Source organism: Larus michahellis, chromosome 5 (assembly GCF_964199755.1).
Source record: "Larus michahellis chromosome 5, bLarMic1.1, whole genome shotgun sequence".
NCBI lineage: Eukaryota > Metazoa > Chordata > Aves > Charadriiformes > Laridae > Larus > Larus michahellis.
The window spans coordinates 34,680,902-34,702,451 of NC_133900.1; the positions used below are offsets into that span (position 1 = coordinate 34,680,902).

The window sequence follows — 21,550 nt, forward strand, 5'->3', positions numbered from 1 at the left end:
TCACTGTCTCATGGTCAACTTGGTGTCCACCAGGACCCCCGGGTCCTTTTCTGTCAGGCTCCATTCTACCACACAGAACTGAAGAACAAGCAACTCAAATGATATCTATTCACATGTACAATCATGACTTTCTTTTACTGACTGTGATTCAGAAAAAGAAAACATCCAACAACCACAAAACAACTGAGGACAGATAGAGAGCTTGGGGTTTTGTGCTGGGTTTGTTTGTTTTGGGTTTTGATTATAATCAAATTTGCAAATGTGAACAGACAAAATGTGATGCCAAAGACTATTAAACCCAAGCAAGGAAATCACCAGGACTTAACAGCTGGTTGTTTAGCATAAAACAATCTAAAAAAAGGAAATTCAAACAAGTAATCTGTGAATTGATGTAGTTCCCCTTCTCACTCTTGTTTGCAAAGCCACTCATATGGCTAGATGATGCAAGGAGCTCCATGAAGAAACAGGTACGCAACTGAACAGACCAACACACTCAACCACAATTTTTGCTTTTAAGTTTATTGCATTGTTATATTAAGCATTTATATTTACACTTAATTCTGAATTATCTAGTTACAATATGCTGAAACTGTCATCATGATTCAATTACTCACTTAGAAAGACCTTCTACCTTCAGAGTTAAACGTGATTCTCTTACAGGCACTTTTGGAAGAAAAATAATTACTGACTGAAAATGCATGCAAAAAACTACAGTAGTTAGGCTACTAACATGTCTCTCCTGACTTTCTAATATTCCCTCAAAACATGAATGCTATACATGTGTTTTATGAAAAATAGCTGGGAATCTCATGAAATCCCCAAATGAAGATGGCAACAGTGCTGATTTTTGCTATGTCAAGTCTGCAGTCAAATATACTTATGTATATGTGCATATATATGTATGTCTCAATGTACACACATATGTGTGCATGTATAGAGAAGTACACGTAAACACATATACATACACACACTCACACCCCAAAAGATTCTAGAGGTAAATATGCAGGCTTACAAATAAAACAAAATACAAAGATACCGGTATGAAATACTCCTAAACAGAAAAAGTTAATAAATATTCAGTGAGATATATGCCATTATTATAAAGTGCTCTACTAAAATCTCACTTATTAAAATAATGATAAAAATTTAGTTGATTTATATAATTTGGTAGAGCCATTAAATATTCATTATGTATCAGTGACTCTATGCTTCCTTTTAAATTTTAAACAAATAGATAAAAGCAGAAATTAAAAGCCAAAGCAGCTAAATGAAGCAGTACTATTAGAGCCTTCCAGGCTTTTGTCCTCAAATTCGTTACCGACTGCAAAATTTCAAACCCTAGAGCATACGGATTAAGAAATAGAATTCCAATTAAAATTACAAAACCAAAAAAATTCAATTTGACTTTAAGGACACTGACAAACTGAAAGGTTTCCATCCTACTTTAAAATAGCAAGGTTTGAATTGCAGAAATTACCAAATGCCTTATCCTGTGCTTTTCCATCCTCTTTCCTCACACATGTGCAATATAGCTCCACTGAAACCTAGTCTCTAGGTCTCAATTCTCCACATTCCACCTAATTTCAAAAGCAACCTGGCTCATATCTTGCCATATCTTCTCCAGTCTGCTTTTACCCTTATGATTTTCATCCAGACTCACAAAAGAGTACATTTACAAGAGCGTAAACATTTTAAGCAGCTTTCTTCCGTACCACCAGAAGTTAAAAAAGAAACATGGTAGTATTGAAGAAAAACAACTTCCGGAAATAAAGTGAAACAGCCCAACAATGTGAACCTGTCTCGTTGAATTGATAAGAAAGCCACATATCTTTTCATATTTCATTACAGAAATTTCAGTACGGAAATTTCTTTCCCTCTCTTTTGTTGAAGTTCCTTGTTACGATTGCTTTACTCAACCATGGCAATCTTTTTGTGATTTTTTCCCCATGGTTTTATGGATAAACCTGTCCTTTTTATCAGTAAAAAAACCTCAAAAAACCCAAACCACAACAAAACCAGTTAATGGTTACTTGTACTGTCTACTGGAAAGAGAACTAAAGACTAACAATTCAGCTCTGACATCCCAGTTGAATTAAATAGCACGTAAATTCAGTTTCCTTCAGGAATCCGATCTGGCCCCGAGAGGGCCCCCTTCTCTGTTGTGCAACTCTGCTGGAGCGAAGTTCACCCCGTGCAGAGGGTCACCACCTCTTCCCTATCTGCCCACAATTGCTCCGTACCACTTAAGCCCTAATTTGAAGTTAAGTGGGACTTAGCTGGTGCACAGATCTTGCGCTGACTCTCTGTATGGAGGCGAAATTCATTTCAAGCCACAGAATTGGCTACGTCTCCTGGCTTGCAGTAAATGCATAATGACAGCATTGTCTCTCCGCTCCCTTGCAAGAACTGAGAGATACTGAGCTGCCTAACTCAATATTATATTATTCAACAATATATTCCTTACATCTGGAAGAAAAGAGAGAAATAAACCTATACTAATAAAAATCATGACAGCTGAGCAAGAAAATAAATTTTCGGTACGCTACCTGGCACACCACCAATATACATATTCATGGGCTACGTGGTAAAGAATGTACTGAGAGAAAAACAATGTCCTCAGCTGCACTTCAGCACTTTCCCTCATTCAACACCAGAGTCTCACATTTTGGATATAAAACACTGTTACCTGCAGATTCAGTGCAGTTTCCCCTTTCAAAGGCACTTAAAACTATCTAAAAACCTGAACTGCAAACATAAGAGTAAAACCTCCCACTCCCTTATTTTTTAAGATCTGATCCGACATTTCCATCCTGTCAAACACACCTTCACTAGCAGGTTTTTGGCTACTGGTCTGATAGTACATGAGTTAAGGAAGAGTATCCTATTCACGTTTTCTTTTAAGTGGCATCTTCTAAACTATTCTTGTTCACCAACAAAGCCACCGCTTCACTTAACAGCTTTGTAAAAGTCTCTATCCTTTGCAGACTCAACAGAGATTTAACTGCAAAGGCACAAGTAGGTGTAATTGTGCAGGAGGGCTCATGTATACGAGTATCAGATGAAAATAGCAGATTTTGAACTATACATTCCATGAAATCTTATCTTTGCTTTGAGTTCCTTTTAATGGAATTTAGCCGCAATACTTCTAGACACACTTTAAAAAACATCAGCGTAATAAAGTGATCTGGATCACTGAAGCCAATCTCCTTTTATTTGTTAAATAGCAGCAAAACCAAGACTTCTGATATCAGGTATTTGTTTTTATAGAAGTTTCACCTCTCATACTGAAGCAGATACAAATGTGGCCATAAAATCATGAACCCAATACAATAATGTGCCAAGTATAGCGGTAAAGGCACTCTAATCGTTCAGCTTTGGTGCAATTCCCATTTCCTATCTTTTTATGAAGGAAAACCTTAACCAATAAACACTCCAAAAATTAGCGTACAACCCTCCCCCCAAGTTTCCACATTTCTCTATTGTTTTTAGAAAAACATAAATAATTTTAAGCAATTATTGAACACGGACATTTTAACTTTTCTTTCTGCTCAGTACATTTGTTACACAAGGTGAGCTCCAAGCATCAGATGTTGATAGAGTGAGCGTGTTTCTTGCACAGTGGCTTGTCCTTCTTGGAGAAGAAAGTCTGACCCTCCAAACTGTCACTACATACCTGAAATGGGATAAAAAAGAAAACATCACCCAATTCAGATGGACAAATTACACCATAGGTTAATCAGAATGCCAGATCATGGCACTGAACTATGCACAAATATATTCAAAGAATAAGAATTATTACCTTTTTCTCAGGGACACTCTTTTAGATGTAATACTTATGGTTGATGTAAGCATACCCTTCCTTTAAGTCAACAGGTTCTTAACTGGGAGCAGAGTTAAGTTCAACATTTTAAAAACTACCCCATCATGAGGATTGGAACTTTTTTTTTGGTCATAAAGTATTGGCTGGTGACAGTTCATCTACAACATCTTTATGTCAAAAGCACTCCTGCTTCTTTAGAAACACAGCCGGTTCCTGTATGGCCTTCAACTCTTGCTCCGAGGAAGTAAACGTCAAGGGTTAAATGCTCGGACACATGGCTGCAATCCAGGCCAACTTCTCTGGACTGGTGCCAAAGGCTCACAATAGCAACGCACCTTCCAAATTAACTGGGAAAGGGAAAGTGCTTTTTGTTTGGGCTTGGAGAACTAAAAGAGGTTTTAGCTGTTAACTCCGCTATCAGTCAGGTTAGCACAAGCACTGCTGCCATGGGTTTGTTTAAAATCTAGGCTAGCTTTACTTACTGAGCATACAAAGCAAGTGTCATGCCAAGTGTGGCCCAGGGCTTCAAGAAACCTGTCTCCAGCTTCAATGGGGAATTCACAGCCATGGCACATAGTACCGAAGAGGGCATAGTAATCTGCAAACAAACAGAAACAGATTTTAAAGATGAAGCATTTGCAGAAAAGTGAGACTGACCCTTTGAAACCTTTGTGCTTTTCTTTCAATGGCAATGGGTTTGCACTAGTTAAATTTTATAATACTAGGTACGCTGAATAAAAAGCTCCTAGATCGAAAGACCAGGATGCCCTCCTTTCCTCGCTAATTCAGTTCTCATCCCCTTCCTTATCCTTTCAAGTGAGCAATGCCTCCACCTTCCTGGTGTTTCATTTCCTTGAGATCAATAGTGATCTTGGGGGGAAAATGCACTCCTTGCAGAGCACCCACCTGGGCTCCACAAGCTCCTTACCTTCTCTCTGGCTCTGCCCTGAAAGCATACCCTGGCTGTTCACACGACAGACCTCCTCAGCAAGTAACTAACCTAACTCCTTGCTTACATTCTGCCACAATATTTGCCCCAGACTGCACTACATAAAATCATGCAATCATTACGCTTGTGTCCTAAACAGAGCCCAGCAATTTGGATCAAGTCAGAAAGTCAGAATAGTTTTCTAGTCACTGGAGTTTATTACATGGCTCTTCCAAAAAAAAAAAAAAAAAAGGCAAAACAACCCTATACACCACACGAAAAAAACCCAAAACAAAACCCAATAAAGAACAAAAAACCAAAAACAAACCAGAGGCTTTAGCCAGTATATCTATCACATTTAACAAAAACTATCAGTAAGGTGTTAGGATGGTTATTAGTGACTGCTGTCACTGAAGGGTATTTGCACCATTCATTTTTAGGTGCTGGATTGAGTTGGTGCCTCTGAAGGCTCCCCTGGAGTCAGCAGAGAAAAGCTCCTCCAGCAGTCTCAGAGAGCAGGGACCAAAACTGAGGACACCGAACCGTTCACATTCCCCACTGACTGCAGAGCTTGAGAAAGAGAGCAGGGCAGACTACCAGAATAAAATACATGTATAAAGTTGGGTGGGAGGCACTGACACCCACCCCCAGCCCCACAGTCTCAGTGTGTGACACTTGCTTCTCTGTGCACTGAGGGGGCTACAAGTCACCACAGCCCCCCGCTGCCCACCTGCACAGACCTCTATTTCACCTCAAGTTATCTGGTCTTTTTCACTTTTTTCAACTCTCAAACACCCCATTCTGAGAAGGAAATATGTTTTTCCTGCACAGAAGGCAACAGCATGAGTGCTATAACAGGAGAGAATTTGGGATCAACATGCTGACATGCCAAATACATAATGTCATGCAACATCACATCTTCGTAAGATGAACTACAGAGTGACAACCATAATGAAGCTTTGGACTGCATTCTTAATATTAACACTCTGGCTCTGACAGGGAAATTAGATGTCAGGGGTTGTTTTCAAGCAGCCTTATAGGGAGTGGCAAGCGGGGTACAAGGAGATTTTTTTCTCTACTAGATTATACAGATCTGCTGAAGCTCTAGTGCTTGCTGCAGCAGAGCCAACAGAGGCTTATCACATGTGTCAAGCAGAAGGGAACAGTCCTGTTTCAGCTTAGTAAGACAGAGTTTTGTATGATGACCTCAAAAAGCATCATCATAGGAGGCATCTCAGCAGGACGGGGAACAGGAGTGCTCCGAAAAAGCAAAGCCGTTGATGGCTGCTAGTGGCAAGAAACAGCTTCACTGATCGCCTTCATTAATCCATGCTACTGCCACGAATTTGCAAGTGTTTAAGCAGAAGAAAGACAATAGAAATATCAAATGGTAGAACAACTCTGTGCAAAACCCCTGAAGGACATGGTCTCATGACCACACTGTTTCAGCTCTTTGCATTCATGTTTCTACATAATCTTTTACTGATATTTTCTTGGTGCCAGTGGTTAAAGCTTTTGAAAATTGGCCTGTGGTTTGTGTTGATAAGTTTATTGGGTTTTCTTCTGAAGAAAGGGCAATAGATAAGGCAGAGTGAAGGGCATCAGCTTTCTTTTGCTTTTGCATGCTTGAATCGTGATACCACAGGAGCCTTCCAAGGCAGACTTCTCATAGTCATGTATCAATGCTTACTGCACACAAGATTTTAAAAACTAGGTTACTAACTCTGCACTTCAAAAAGTTCAAAGTTGTAGATATTTGCATTTTTATTTTAATTTTCGCATCGCCATCCCAAACCAGAACATTTTGCAGATTAAACCCCCTTAATACTAATAGCTGATGCTGTTATAATTTCAAATACGGATTTAAAATTAGAACCCTCCTTTGCACAAGGAAGAAGGAAAGTTGGCAATGACATTTACTCCTTATTTCTTTAAAATTAGTCATAGACTCTTAACTCCAGCTGGACTGAAAGTCTTTGAAGAATGAATATATCTCAAATTAACATCTAGTGAGCAAGCTAGAGCCATTACAACGTATCACTGCCAGTAACACCTCACAGAATGTGTCTACATTAACTTGTGCTAGCAACTTTCTATCTCAGAAATAAACTTCGTGAGAATTATAACATTTCTGACATTTTATCCCAGTGTTTCTTGCTCACAGTACAGAAAAGCAGGCATTTGTGCACTGGAGTTGTAACAGTAGCACAAATCAACGCACCGCACGACATACGGGTCACCTGGTGGCAGGAACAAGAATTCAACAGTAGCAGAACAAACTCAGTCACGAGCTTTCCACCCAAAGTGGAGTTATCGATTCCTCCAGTACTATTTTTGAATCATCAAATGGTTCCAAGATTAGGGGCTTCAGACTGCTTCAGGATGAAATTTCACTGTGCTGTCACACTGGAGGATGCTGCTCGTATATCCATTTCCTCTGCTGCTCCACAAATTCAATAGGAGCAACACGTTACCCTACTTGTGTCACTGAGTTAGCAATAACTTACTGCGTCCTTTTGTGTCTGCCAACTGCTCATTAAAGCCACTCTGACAGAGAAATTTTGGATAAATTTTGCCTGCTTTCCTCATCCTTTCAGTACCTAGTACTCTCCACGGCACCTGCTGCGAACAACTGCAGGATCAACCCAGAAGGAAATATTAGCTCCAAACAGGTCACTAGGATTTCGTGCTAAATCTCTTCCTTCTCAATCCACTTCCGCCTCAGTTAAATTACAATGGTCCTTATAGTAGAAGGAAAAACACAAAAAAGGTCCAACTGATGGTTCTAACATGGATGTAAACAGCATGCAGTGTGAAAACAGACAAATTTGACACAATTGTGTTTCTTTTCCATCTTGTGGCATTGCTTTCCAAATACTATCTATTTCTATCCTAGCCCAGAAGGCTACATGGAAAGTTTTAAGAAAACTAGGAAACCAACCTAAATAAAAACTGTTCATATTAATAAAAACAGATACGATTAGCTGGAACTGCTAAACACCAAACCAAAATCCCTCTGAACTTCTAAACTGCATCTTTCATGTAATATTGCTCATCAGGCTTTCAAGTGCTCTAATAGTATCGCTCTGGTTTTCCTCTAACAGCCTGTTTTTTTATCCCAAGCTTATGTTCAACAGATGTTATCCCTGATCCTGCAAAAAACTTCCTGGGCAGACTGCTTACTCTTCTAAGTGCCTCCCAGCTGTGAATAAGGCTATTCAGAGTAAAACACATTACTCCACTGGCATTTGCTTGTTTAGTAAATAAGCAGATTTACATGAACTCCAGATTATTTTAAAGCCAACCTGAAAGTTACCCTAAAATTAACACTCTGCTGTATCACTGATACCTGCAGTTGAGGGCTTAACAAGAACAACATGTAAAACCAGTGACAAGAAGCCTGCTCCTGCTGAAGGCGATGAAAAAATCCTCACTAACCTCTCCTGCTGCAAACTCACAAGTGTCTCCAGCATTTGTTGCTGCTTTGAATTGAAATACCACAGTTACCTGAGTTTGTTGGGACACTTCTTCTGAAGCGAAGCTTGGGAAAAAGGAACTATTATTTTTTCCAATCTTATTAAGCTCTGCTTCCCTGCAGAGCTGCAGTAAACTTTGGTTGTGTTGCTTCTTACCCGTCTCACAGTAGGGATCGCCGTCTTCTAAGTGGAAGACATTATTGCGGATGGGGTTATGACAGGCCACACACACAAAGCAGGAAACATGCCAAGTTTGTTTCAAAGCATTTATTACTTCCTGTGGGGATTAGAAAAAGTGTTATTAACACATTATTTTGATGTGATGACTAGATTGTGGTGACCATGCCTCCACACTTGATTCATTTGAAGAATACTTTGTTTCCTACTGCTACTTTGAAAATGGGTTGTGCGTGCAGTCTCTGCTGATGTTAAACTTAATGAGGTGCTTTATTTATGATACATCTCCTCATATGTCATACGCAACCTTCCATATTTTGTAAGGTTCAACATAGAGTTGGACAGATTTAACAACTCATTTATTCACCTTTTCCATTTTAATTGGGATCTCACCCATAACGGCCCCCTGAAATAAGAAAAGCAGCATCTCCAAGTCTGTGAATAGCTAATCAGCAGACACCACATAGAAAATTATGAGTGCTCTGTGTTGTTTTGGAAGATGCTATAATGCCAAATATGACTTGAGAGTGGTGCTGCCAGAGCCCTGAGTGACCCCAGTTACACAAAAGCCCAGACACATTGCTGTCTGCAGTAAAGCGGCGGACGATCAGCTGGCAGGCTCAAACTAGCAATAGTAGTGCCAAGTAGGATAATGCATCTTTCTATCTAGATTACCATTGGGAATGTATTTCAGTACTTCACATCTAGCCAACCAGCATGTTCCCCAGCACTCAGCTTAGTTAAGGAGGATTATTTGTTTTTCTCTCCCCTGCCCCCCTCTAATTTTGTAAAAAGATGCAAATTAAAAGCATTTTGCTCAAGAAAATATAGTAATCACAACAGGTACGGAAAAGCATCAGGAAAACAGGAGCTGAACTTGGAAGAGCCAAAGAGACTACAGCAACTTTTTCCAAAGAGACTAAAAAGGCTCAACATTAGAAGAGCCAAAATCATATTCTATATGTGACGGAAGCTAAAAAGGCATGTTTGGAGGAATGCAGCCTGGGCCGGATAAAAGGGAATTTCATTACAAAGAAGCACTGAACCCTGTGATTATTGTTCCCACTCAAAAACAGGCCACTTGCTGGTCACTTACCCCTAGTATCTTCCTTTGGCACTTTGAACACTCAGGGGCGAAGAACTTCTCATAGCAAACCTCGCAATACAGGGCCCCTTTCTCTTCCACAAATCCAATGTAAGCCATGGAGGTTTTGCAATGAGCACAATTAAACTCCTCTGGATGCCACGACTTCCCCAAAGCCACCAAGAAGGGTCCTCTGGTTAGAAAGAAGAGATTTTGTCAACAAATGCCCCTGGGTTGGCTCCCGCAAAAGCTGTTAATAAGCTTAACCTGCAACTCTGTGCCATTATTACACTGTTCACAAAGTTATACTGCTGCTCCATCCCCCTTTCATTCTACAGGCTCTAAGAAATCATCAAGTGTTGACTAGACCTATTCCCATTGAACTGCCCCCCAGAAACACCTGACCACAGTAAATACTAATTGTCTTAGCTTCACTGCGTTTCAGAAATCTTATTTTAGAACTATGTTAAATGCAGTGCTGAAGTGGCTGCTAGAGAGAAAAAGAAAAAGGATGTTCCCTATGTTCCCAACTATTTCCATCTATTGCAAAGGGATATTTGACTCAGTGACACGATCAGCTCTCTTTCAGCATGCATTTATATATTGAGGCCACAAATGTTGAAGTAGACTTGACTCCATTAAAAGCCGATAAAACCAGTTTCTTGTCAGACAAAATTCAATCACTGTCCTTATCCAACAAGTTTGTCACAGGATAACTCATTCCGGTTACTGGGGTATTTTATTGTTGGTATGTTTGGGTTTTTTTCCCCCCTACAGAAGTTAGTAAAAATTGAACATTTTCTCCAAATGCAGAGCCTCCTCTACTATTTGCAAACACAAAATAATGATGCTTTTATAGCATTTGTCTGGCTAATGCAAGAAGGTTAATACACAAGATGAAACTGTCCATTTCTCAGTCAACAAAAATTCTCAGTTTGTAACTCATAAGTCCCAGGTATATGCCATTGTATCTGTATTCATCTGAAAACATATTCAGCGTGCTAATTTCTTTAATGAACTTATTTACTTTGATGAGATGCATCCTAGGTCCCACCAACACTCAACCTTCCAGAATTTAGGTTTCAGGTGAACTTTGTGGTTCAAGTTCATCTCCCTCACCAGATTTCCCATTTTTGCAATACCAATAGAGATGTCATTCTTCAGTAATGCATCACTTTTTTCTGATCTACTACTTCACCGCAAAAAAAAGTGTAAGGTACTAATATCATAATGCTGTTGCTAAACATTTTTTTAAAAAGCAATTAAGCTACAAGAACATTTTTGTGTGAGATAAGATTCTCACATGAACAAAGTAACAGCAATAGAGAAAAAGAAAAAAAAACTTAAAATTTGTTTCCAGGGTTATACTGACTGTGCAGGCAGAGGACTGAGGGCAACTATGTATTATATGTTTATAATGTATATGCATATGCTATGTATTTTCAACAGGATGAGAAGTCAAAATTAAGGGGCTCGAACAGGTTTAGGACAATTCACACACCTTCTGAGACGATGAACATATTTATCTCCAACAGTTTCTTCTATTTGCCTCTGATTATCGAAAAGAAAGCACTGAAAAAGGCTCCTGGAGAGCAGCTTGTAGCCCTTTAAGGAGGGAGTCGGGGTCGAGCGCAGCTCTCTGGCCCCCGTTCCCAGCGGATGCCTGAGCAGTACAAACACTGACCTAACCCGATACCCTCCCGCCGCCCTACAAGCACCTTTTTACATCAATGCCCTTTCAGTTATGTACTGATCAAACAATACAAGCCCTTATGTACAACAAAGTGCTCTCAGTGCGCCGTGTCAGCGCAGGCTAATTTAACAGATTCATTAACACGCGGCTGACACCAAAGAGGCTCTCCCGGCTCCAGGTAGGATTGAGTTTCTGGCCATCTGCACCGAAACGATAGGCTTGGCTAGCTCTGCAATGGAAAGCAAGAACGCCAGCGACGGGAGGGGAAGGAATTTTTACAACATCTGCTGCATTTAGCTCTCCAGAGTTTACAGCTCTGACATGTTGAGGTTAGCCATTCAGGACAGCGCGCAGGAACACAGACGGATGGGGAACAGCCCGAGAGTGCATCTACGGAGTTTCTTTCCCAAAGTCCCCAGACAGCTGTGGCCGTGCCCTGCACAATGTCTCCAAGGTGTTCCATTAGCGGGCTGGCTCCCTGCACACACGTGTCCAGAAGAACGCTTTCTAAATACAATTTTACTTTTAATCAGGCTGTAGTTTAAACATGTCAAGCTGATGCTGCAGCTTAATGACACCAACGACTTAAAAGCTGCCCCAAAGCATGTGGAAGAAAGAAAAAAAAAATAAACACTTGCCACGTAAAATACACTAAAACATGATATTCAGAATTTGGAGGTGTTCCTGGCCTCTGCATATTTTTGTGAACAAAGTGATAGCTTCCAGTAATGAAAGGTATTTATTTGCTGTATTCATTGGAAAAGTTTAAAGCCCCTATTTGAGTAAGGAGGCCGCATGCCCAAACTCACGCAACCCAATGGGAAGAAGTTAGGGCATGAAACACCAGGAAGATGCCTGCAGATGGCTTCATCCTTCCTTCCCCATTTAAAACCAAAAAACAATAAAAAAATCCCACGTGCCTCTGTCAATTAGAACATACTTTTAAATGTGGTGTTAAAAAAACATGTTCCTTCCATCCAAAGATAAGGGATGATCCAACTGGCAACAGTTGGCTATAGATGCACCTCTATCCCAAGCTACTTTGACATTGCTGAACAAATTTCTGGCATCACCACCTAGACGACGTGAACCAAACTCACAGAGGGAGGCAAACAGTAGATTTTTTGTTTTTTTTAAGGGATTCTGATGTATTTACAACAGTATTTACAGAATCTTATGCCTCAAAGGATCATCAGGCACATAAATTTGGTAGCCACATAAAATGTCTGGGTTCTACATGTAGCAATGATACAGGGGCAGACTGGAAGGAGAAGCAAGTAACGTATAGGGAATATAATCGCAATTTCACTATCTTTACACTTGCAACTAAACATTACTTCCTCTGTATGGTCACGTGTGAGTATACTGATAATCTAGCTTCTCATGTGGCTTTTATTATTGATAGCAAGCCAGAACTGAGGTAGGGAGATCAAAAGAATTTCTACATCTGCTAAATAGGCCAATCACTTTACAGTTAACCATACAGCAGTCTACATTCTGCCTCTTTTTCTCCTCACTTGAAAATGCCACAACATGTAAATTCTGTATGGGAGATGCTGAAGGTAAGCACCATCGGTACTTTTTCCCTTTTGCATTTAAAAACAATTGAGCTGTATGAAAAGGTGACAAAGACAAATCATCATTCACAAGCAGACACGCGAAAGAGTACGTTCTCAATGGACATCCAGGGAAAACACATTTGGACTTCAAAGGAAGAGCCAACTCTAAACTGCAGCACTCAGTAAGACTACCTGGGAACCAGAAGTGTTTGTCGGGAAATGTCAGAAATTTGTCAGACTATCACAGCAAGTAGATCATGGGAAATTTAGTTTGCCTCCAGCTTTGATTCTTTTAGACACGGAAAGAAAAGTTTCCTTAATGACGCTTTGGAAAAAACTGGAATCTTCAGACAATCACCATATGAATAAAGACATATTAAAAAGTTATAAGATGTCTCTAAGAAATGGTTTTGGCTCAACCAGCCATTGTTATTCTATGCCTGAGTGTAAAGTAACCAACCCCATAAAGCATTTTGGCTTTAAAACAGACATACAATACAATGTCACTTGATCCTCCTCCTACCTTTTCATAGGTAATGCTATCACTAAGGGCATGAACTGTAATTATGCTAAAACTTTAATTCAAAATGCCATTGCAATCTTTCAAATCCACTGTATGTTGTGAACACAAGGCATATTTGGCATTGATTAATGCATGGCAACTCATCCTCAAATGAAACAATGCTTGCTTTTAATAATTGAGGTGGCATTTAACATATGAAGAAATATAAGGATTTAAACACCACGAGCAAATTAGAAAGAAGTTAGACATGGGTATCAGTTACTAGTCACGAAGAAGCGTCACTTACAATAGGTGACAATGGCTTAAGTACTGTGAAATAGGGCGCTGGAGTTTCTCCTCATGCATCCACTAAGGAGCAAAGATTGCTCCACGGACAACACACTCCCCTACTTACAGGGCTGCAGCTCATCTCCTTTTTAATGGTGATCAAAGTGGGAAAGCAGGAAATAGCAGCAAATGATTTAAGGGACAAGAGGAGAGGTTGGCTGCTCAGGAGTGATCTGTGGACTGTGCTGCAAGATCCCACATCGTGGAGCACCTGTGAACCCTGCTAAATCACAGGTGCTGTAAAAGGCACTGAAGTTTCTCACATTCTCTTAGAACTGTTTAGGTTAGAAAAGACCTTTGAGATCATCAAGTCCAACCATTAACCTAGCACTGCCAAGTCCACCACTAAACCATGTCCATAAGCACCACGTCTACATGTCTTTTAAGAGTCTCCATGGACAGCCTGTTCCAATGCTTTATAACCCTTTCAGTGAAGAGTTTTTTCCTAATACCCAATCTAAACCTCCCGTTGCCCAGATTGAGGCCATTCCCCTCTTGTTCTACCACTTGTTACTTGGGAGAAGTAACCCCCACCTTGCTACAACCTCCTTTCAGGTGGTTATAGAGAGCGATAAGGTCTCCCCTCAGCCTCCTTTTCTCCAGGCCAAACAACCCCAGTTCCCTCAGCCGCCCCTCATAAGACTTGTGCTCTAGACCCTTCATCAGCTTCACTGATCTTCTTTGGACATGCTCCAGCACCTCAATGTCTTTCTTGTAGTGAGGGTCCCAAAAGTGAACACAGTATTCAAGGTGGGGCCTCCCCAGAGCTGAGATCAGGGGGATGATAACTTCCCTAGTCCTGCTGGCCACACTATTTCTGATACAAGACAGGATGCTGTTGGCCTTCTTGGCCACCTGGACACACCGCCAGATCATATTCAGCCAGCTGTTAATCTCCAGATCCTTTTCCACCAGGCAGCTTTCCAGCCACTCTTCCCCAAGCCTGTAGCATTGCATGGGGGTGTTGTGACCCAAGTGCAAGACCCGGCGCTTGGCCTTGTTGAACGTCATACCATTCACCTTGGCCCATCTGGACCCATGTCCAGATCCCTCTGTAAGGCCTTTCTACCCTCAGGCAGATCAACACTCCCACCCAACTTGGTGTCATCTGCAAACTTACTGATTAATCCCCTCATCCAGATCATTGATATAGATATCAGAATTAAACAGAATACCGATCCCTGGAGAACGCTACTTGTGACCGGTTGCCAACTGGATTCGACTCCATTCACCACAACTCCTTGGGACCAGCCCCCCAGCCAGTTTTTTACCCAGCGAAGAGTATACCCAGCAAACTGATACAAACCTAATGACTTGATTACAGTGCGCACACATAGGAGTACGCTTTCCCGCGGGAATATGCTCTGCCCTCTGAACCAATGTGTCTTGCTCATTTAACTGAGGTGGTGTTGCAAATTTTTCACTCGGGGCAGTTGTTCCAGGTGGTTTAACACTGTTTGATGTCCATCCACTGGCAGGAGCTGGGGAAAGAGTGCCAAGAAGCATTTACAAAATCACATTAGAAGAACATCCTTCAGTAGCAAGTAAATTATCTTGAAATACAAGCAACCAGCAACATTTTTCTAACATCTTTGTCTAGTGTATACCTGCCTACTTAAAGGAACAAATTAAAAAGCACTTCTTTTCCCCTCCTCCCCCACCAAGTAAGTCCACCTACTTTATGAAATGTCTGTGAAATAACACAGAATGGTTTTGGCAAACTTGTAGAAGTAGTGGACAAATTTCAACACACTAAAGAAGTTAGGCAAAAGAATATACAACCTGTGAAGGCATTATTTTGCTTTAGATACAAAAGCTGAAGCCAAGAATATCAGTGTATGAACAGAGACAGGAGAACATGACATGCCTACCCAAAACATTTTACAGTGACTGCAATAGATCATATGTCATTACTAACAGATTAAACAAGAGTACACATTCAATACAACATGTCCAGGAACTTAAAAATACAGTACTGTAAAAGGAAAACATATTTTTAAATTTAATATAAACACTAGTCTAGATCATTAGATACTGCCAATCTGAAGCACTCCAAAGGCCACATTCACATCCTCTTTATAAAAGTTAAGACACAAAAAAAACCCTGACGTTTTCATAAATGTATACATTCACAAACTTCCATCTGGGCTCAGGTTTTTAGAGTCGTAGAATAGACATAAGCGTTTACGGAGTACGAAAAATGCATTTACAAAAATGAAAGGCACAGATGATACCGTTGCCAAGGGTAATAAAGAAACAAACAGTCCTTTGCTTTTTTCTCCTCTATTGATATATGTACCTTGGTAACGTACAAGCTACAGCAACACGAGTTTATGGGAGCAGTTATTCCTGTCAAGTGGAGAATTCTTTTTCTTTTTCAAGTACACTAAAAAACCACCACATTTCCATAGACTTCAGTTTGTAACCACAGGCAAGAGAAACTGTGAGCGTTTACTTGGTGTCCTGGCTTTAGTGCAGCCTTACTAAACCTTGTAAATCAAAATACAAAATTAAGATCCGAGTAGAAGCTCAGAGGGAAACAATCAAGCAATGACAGAGACATCAGACAGCGCAGGATGATGCTTCTGTTGCAATGATGCAGCTCTCCAACACAAGCTCAGGGCATTGGTACACGGCTTTGCAAAAAAACTAGTTGGTGGAGATAACTCCACCATGTTAATCTTTGTGCTAATCTTCCCCTCCCACCTTTCATATCATCTTCCAAGGAAAGGATGAAAAAAAATGTTATCGCTATCTCCCTTAATGTAATGCTGATCAGCCTCCTCCCTACAGAAAAGTTGCAAATAGGTTTCAGGTAAAATATTCCATTCCCTGCTCAAATGGAAGTGGCACACTAATTTACAGAGAAGATAAATTTAAGTGACACTAAATGCACATAAAAGTCAACAGAAATGGCAATCCCCTACTATTAACAGAAGTCAGATAGCCACACACCACACAATTTAATCAACCCGATCCAGTGAACTTCAATTAACATCTTCCCCCCTCTCCCCCCTGCCTAGTCACACATATTTGTTAGCTAAGGCAACGCAGCTGGAAGAGAAATCCTTTTTAACACCAATATTTTTGTACTATAAATTATACTTGGTATTAATCCACCGATATGGGCTCAATACCTACTTTTGCTTACTCTTTCTCTGTATGAAGAAGCAATATAATCATACACCTTTTTTTGTCCAACTGGCTCGTTCATCAAATTTTCTCGAATCAGGTCATTTCAAGACTGACATATTTTTGGATCCTTTTCAGTGTCTGAATTAGCAAAAATTATACCAGTTCTTCAGTGGGTTTTGTTGTGTTTTGGTTTTACATATAAGACTACTGTTTATATTTAATGTATAATTAATTAATTTGCAGTATCTTTAAAAATAACATCTTGATTCTAGAAACATTCAGCACTGCTGAGTAGAAAATATTTAGGAATAAAAGCACTTGATCTTGAACAAGTCACTGTGCTACTGTAGTTCATTTTAGATTATAAATGCCTGCTAAACTGAAAACGTAGGAACAGATAAAAATGGAAAAGGTGGCACAAAGCCTTTGAAGACATGAACAAAAGTGGTTTTGATTAATAGCACTTTCCTCCTCTGTCATCACACATGGCCTTCTAATTTTCAGGTCCCATTTCATGAGAATACAAAAATACAAACTAAAACCAAATCTGTTTGAAGACTGCTTTTGCCATAAATCAAACTGCAGCGCAGCTTCTAGTATATTGCTAATTTCTGTTTATCTGCTAAATCCCAAAGCCCATTCAGACACACCAGCTAGCTCTTGTTTGCACTGTGTAGTTAAAAAAAGTCCTTCTGCTTGCTTAAAGGGGAAAAAAAAAAGTACAAACACCACAATTATTCCCTTTTCTTTGGTCTCATTACAGCTTTCATTCATGCTGTTTTTATGAATGATGCTTTTCTGAACACTACTCAACTTTAAAGTTACTACTGGCCAGGAGGAGGATTTGTCTATATAAACTTTCTCTCAGAGTTGTTAGACAAATCAGTCATTTCTGAGTTATTCAAAGCACTAAAAAAGGAGAGAAGGAGATAGCCCATCAGTTTGGAAAATAACTTTGGTCTATTTAATGATCCTCTTTTAAGCGAAACATACTATAAACCACAAAAATTTGTACTCTGTTAAAACAAGAGCTGTGGCCTAAGCAAAAACAAGCTGAGCATTTAGCGCTGAGGACCAGCAAAGACAGATGGACTACTTCATTGGAAGCGGTGAAGTCAAGTTCAACGCCCAGACCTCCAGCAGAGGCAGGACTCCCATGGGATCACAGCCACAATGCAAACAGAGTAAGCCCTAACAAATAAGCCCTAAGCCTTCAGATACTTCTACATTTGCCAGAATATTTTTGGATACTGGACAAAAACTAAGTTCTAAAAGGCTTTTCAACTGTCATTTGTAAATTTATGTCACTATTTGGTCTACTATGACGGGAACAATATCTAATTGATGACCGCAGATGCCATCGGCAGCTGAGAACTAAGACAGAAGAGGTTGCCTTCTGCTCAAAAATCCTTGAAAAGCAAGACCTTAAAGCATTTTATTAAATGCTCTCTTCTTCCATCTCTCCAGATCAGTGTAAAGCCAGGAAGCTCCCTGTCCACGCTCACAATTTGCCCCCACAGCATTCTCTGAAGGGGTATTTTTCTCTTGGCTGGTATTGACTTTAAGACCTTGTTGGTCTTGCACAGTATTATTCCCCTCTATTCCTGTTCTGAAGTGGGCTCAAGTTTATTTCAGTTCAGATTTTTCATCCTAAAGAAGAGAAGTCAGTCTGCTTCTATTGCCTTTAGATTCTATAGCCCTATTAAACAAAATACACCAGTAAAGTACAGTAATAGCTATTTCACCACATTTATTATACTGGTTTCTTTGCAAGCTTTCTACAGTTGTTCTGCTAGATCTTTTTTCACCATAGATCATTCCCCCTCTCTCACTGCTTCATTTGCCTTATTCTTATCTTCCTCATTCTCATCTGAACACCAGCCAGAGGACAGCTTTTATTGCCCACTTTTGTCTTTCCGTAGGCCACAATCATGCCTTTAACACTCCAGTAATTTTAGCAAATGTTCATTACTTCCAGTGCAAAAAAAACCCAAACCAAAACGAAACAAACAAGACTGTTAGTTCCCTACCTAAAATCTATATGAATTTTCAGTATTTTTTTCCAACAGTAGTCCACCACTTGTAGCTACAGAATTCAAATATTAGGTATGTTTTCTTGTTTAGAATTAACTTTTTATGTTTCACAATTATCCCTTCTACCTAAACAGCAAGTTTAACACCCCTGTACTGGACAAGATGTTTTTTCTGCAAGCAGAGAGGAAAAGGACACTCTCAGAGTTCCCACATTCTCCTCCTGCTCTTTCTCTTCCCTATTGCCTTGGAAACCTTTCAGATTGTAACACAACCACATGATTTAAAGAAAAAACATCAGGCTTCAAAAACTTGTGCAGGTGTTTTTTCTTGCAATGAGAAGCTTTTACCAGGGTACAGCACTAAAAACAACGTAGGTACAAATTATTACACTCAATCTAAGCAAAGACCCCTCAACTCTTGGCAATCAGTCTGAGCTCTCCTCTGGTTTCTGCTTTATACTTTGCTTTTTATGTTTTACATATATGATTCCGGATCCCATCAGCAGCTCTGTTCTGAAAGAGTGCTGGGGACATGCCCTGATACACAAGATGCACGCACATTTTTAATTGCAAACGATGACCGTGTGGGGATGGGAAAAGAAACCAATCCAGCTGCCTCATGACACAATCTCACCACATCTTTTCTGGGCGCCACCTTTGTTACATGAAATGGGACAGAGCACAGCAACTTTTGTGGATGCTCTGAAGAATTATGGATTATAATAAGTAAATACAATAAATTAATACAAAAAATAATTTATAAGAATTATACTCCCTATCCATAGCTATTCTACCATGACTGCCAGAGAGGTTCGGGTTCTCTGCAAGTCATGAAAAGATCTCTGTGGCCAAATTTCGGAGTTTTGCAGGCTTCGTTTCACCTTCTCCCTCTTTAATGAAACCTTCTAAAGCACTGTTGATTTGCACTTGTGTATTATCATAGCTGGCTTTTCTAAAATAGAAAACACTCTGTACCCAACTATTAACTTTCTACTTTATTAGGTTTAAGTTTAGCAAAGCCTCAGTGTTTACTTTCCCTAAACTCCTTGGTATGGCTAGTTTAATATTTAACAAAGTTTTAGGCAAGGTAAAGAACTGGCTTTTTTTCTTTTTCAAAAATCCCAGTGTGACTTTGCCCTCGTTAGACTAACAATAGGCTGTTCCATCGCTGAGCACATGGATAACTGCAAACACTGGAGAAAGCTTTGGAAGACAAAGGGAGAAAGGCGTATACGCTGCAGTGCCAAAGTCACTTTGACAGAGGCTCTCTGGTGCGTAGCAACAATACAACAACCTGAACTGTTTAACGCTCACTTAAACATAACATCAGACTTCATGTAATATCTATAAATAACAATGCTACTTTAAGCGGTGGGAGTGCCAGAACTTCATTTTAAAGTGTTCTAACTCAGTGATTTATACGCTGCTATCAAACTACTGTATTATAAATGGAAAATATAAAGCTTCATACGTCCAATTTTCTGACTTTTCTTAATATATCTGTGCAGTAAGAAATCTTCCTGTTCCTTCCCTCCAAACCAAACAGATGGCCGGATGAAGCAACGTGTCTGAAAATCTCGGCTGTCAGCTCGTTACATTAGCCGTATATAACACCCCATCCACTCCCAGGCCTGCGTGAAATCGCACAAGTTCAATGGAGGAAGCTACAGGACAAGCAAGCGGGGAGGAAAAAACCCCAAAACCACAAAAAAACCAACCCAAACCCCTGTGTTCAGCAGTTCTCCTTTTGTTTCCTATGGAATCTTAGAAGAGCAGTCAGAGCTAAACCCCCGGTGCTGATTAAAGGCAGAACAGGAAGGATTAAACCATTATCATGTCTTTAAATGCTGGCGAAGGCTGGTATGCGCCCGTGGAAAATCGCAACAGGTGCCACCCTGGCCCAATTTCAACAACCCTTGCAACGTGAGGGGCTAGTTCCTGCGCTAGCAACCAGCCTTTCAACTGGAAAGGCTCCGGATAAATTAGCTGTAAAGCATCTTAATTAAAATGAGTATGGTGGTTTTGGCTCGCTCAGCCTGTCTCCTTGTGATTTGTTACATCACGGACCGTCACAAATTTGGCACAACTGGCATCGTTTTTACCGAAAACGTGCCTCAAGGAGAAAGAGAAAACGAAGACCTGTACAAGTGTTTTGTTTCTCTGGAGTGACAGTTTAGAAACCCTTTTGGTGGCTTTCTGCAGGTAACATTTTGTGTCCCTTGCTTTTAGCTTCTGTTCTGACCTCGACAGTTTGACTATGCCTGTGGAGACCACGACTGTTCAGTCTTGCTCACACGCAGATTATCTGCCAGTTTCATGGAGCTGATGTTTAACATTGAATAGTGATAAGAATGCATTTACCAGAGGAATACTGACTTTTCATTTGTTGAACAAATATTAGGCATAATTCTTGGGTGTCCTATACCTGTACATCTGAACAGAACACATCACTGCTCTGAGCTGGTGCTAGTGAATGTAGGGGAATGGATCTGGCAAATCAGTCCGTGACAACAGGCTAGTTGCTTTTTACCAAATCAAAAGTGACAAGCATCTAATTTTGAAAGCCGGTGAATGTTCCCACTCGATGGGTGTGAAATAACCAAAGAGACAAATAACCTCTTCACCTCTGTTTAAATGAGTAAACAAAGGAATATGCATCTATCTGATTTCTGTATGCAAATAGTTTAAGTGCACAGCTTGCTGCAATAGCACATGAATTTAGCAACATCAAATCACAGGAAAATTATCAAAAGTCATATTTGTAACAGAAAGCTGAGTTTCTGTTCAGCAGATCC

General features: G+C 40.1%; 1 protein-coding gene across 21 annotated transcripts in view; it reads right to left on the reverse strand.

Moving 5' to 3' along the window:
- Positions 1 to 498: 498 nt before the first annotated feature.
- PDLIM5 (PDZ and LIM domain 5) overlaps positions 499 to 21,550 on the reverse strand; it is a 153,195-nt gene continuing 132,143 nt past the window's right edge. For all 21 annotated transcript variants that reach the window (XM_074589536.1, XM_074589527.1, XM_074589529.1 and 18 more), the window contains 5 exons: positions 14,894 to 15,068; positions 9,498 to 9,678; positions 8,381 to 8,501; positions 4,303 to 4,418; positions 499 to 3,673 (listed from right to left, as the gene is read on the reverse strand). In XM_074589536.1, coding sequence (XP_074445637.1) covers positions 3,584 to 3,673; positions 4,303 to 4,418; positions 8,381 to 8,501; positions 9,498 to 9,678; positions 14,894 to 15,068 — 683 coding nt within the window. In that variant the 3' untranslated portion in view covers positions 499 to 3,583. The remainder of the gene's footprint in view (positions 3,674 to 4,302; positions 4,419 to 8,380; positions 8,502 to 9,497; positions 9,679 to 14,893; positions 15,069 to 21,550) is intronic.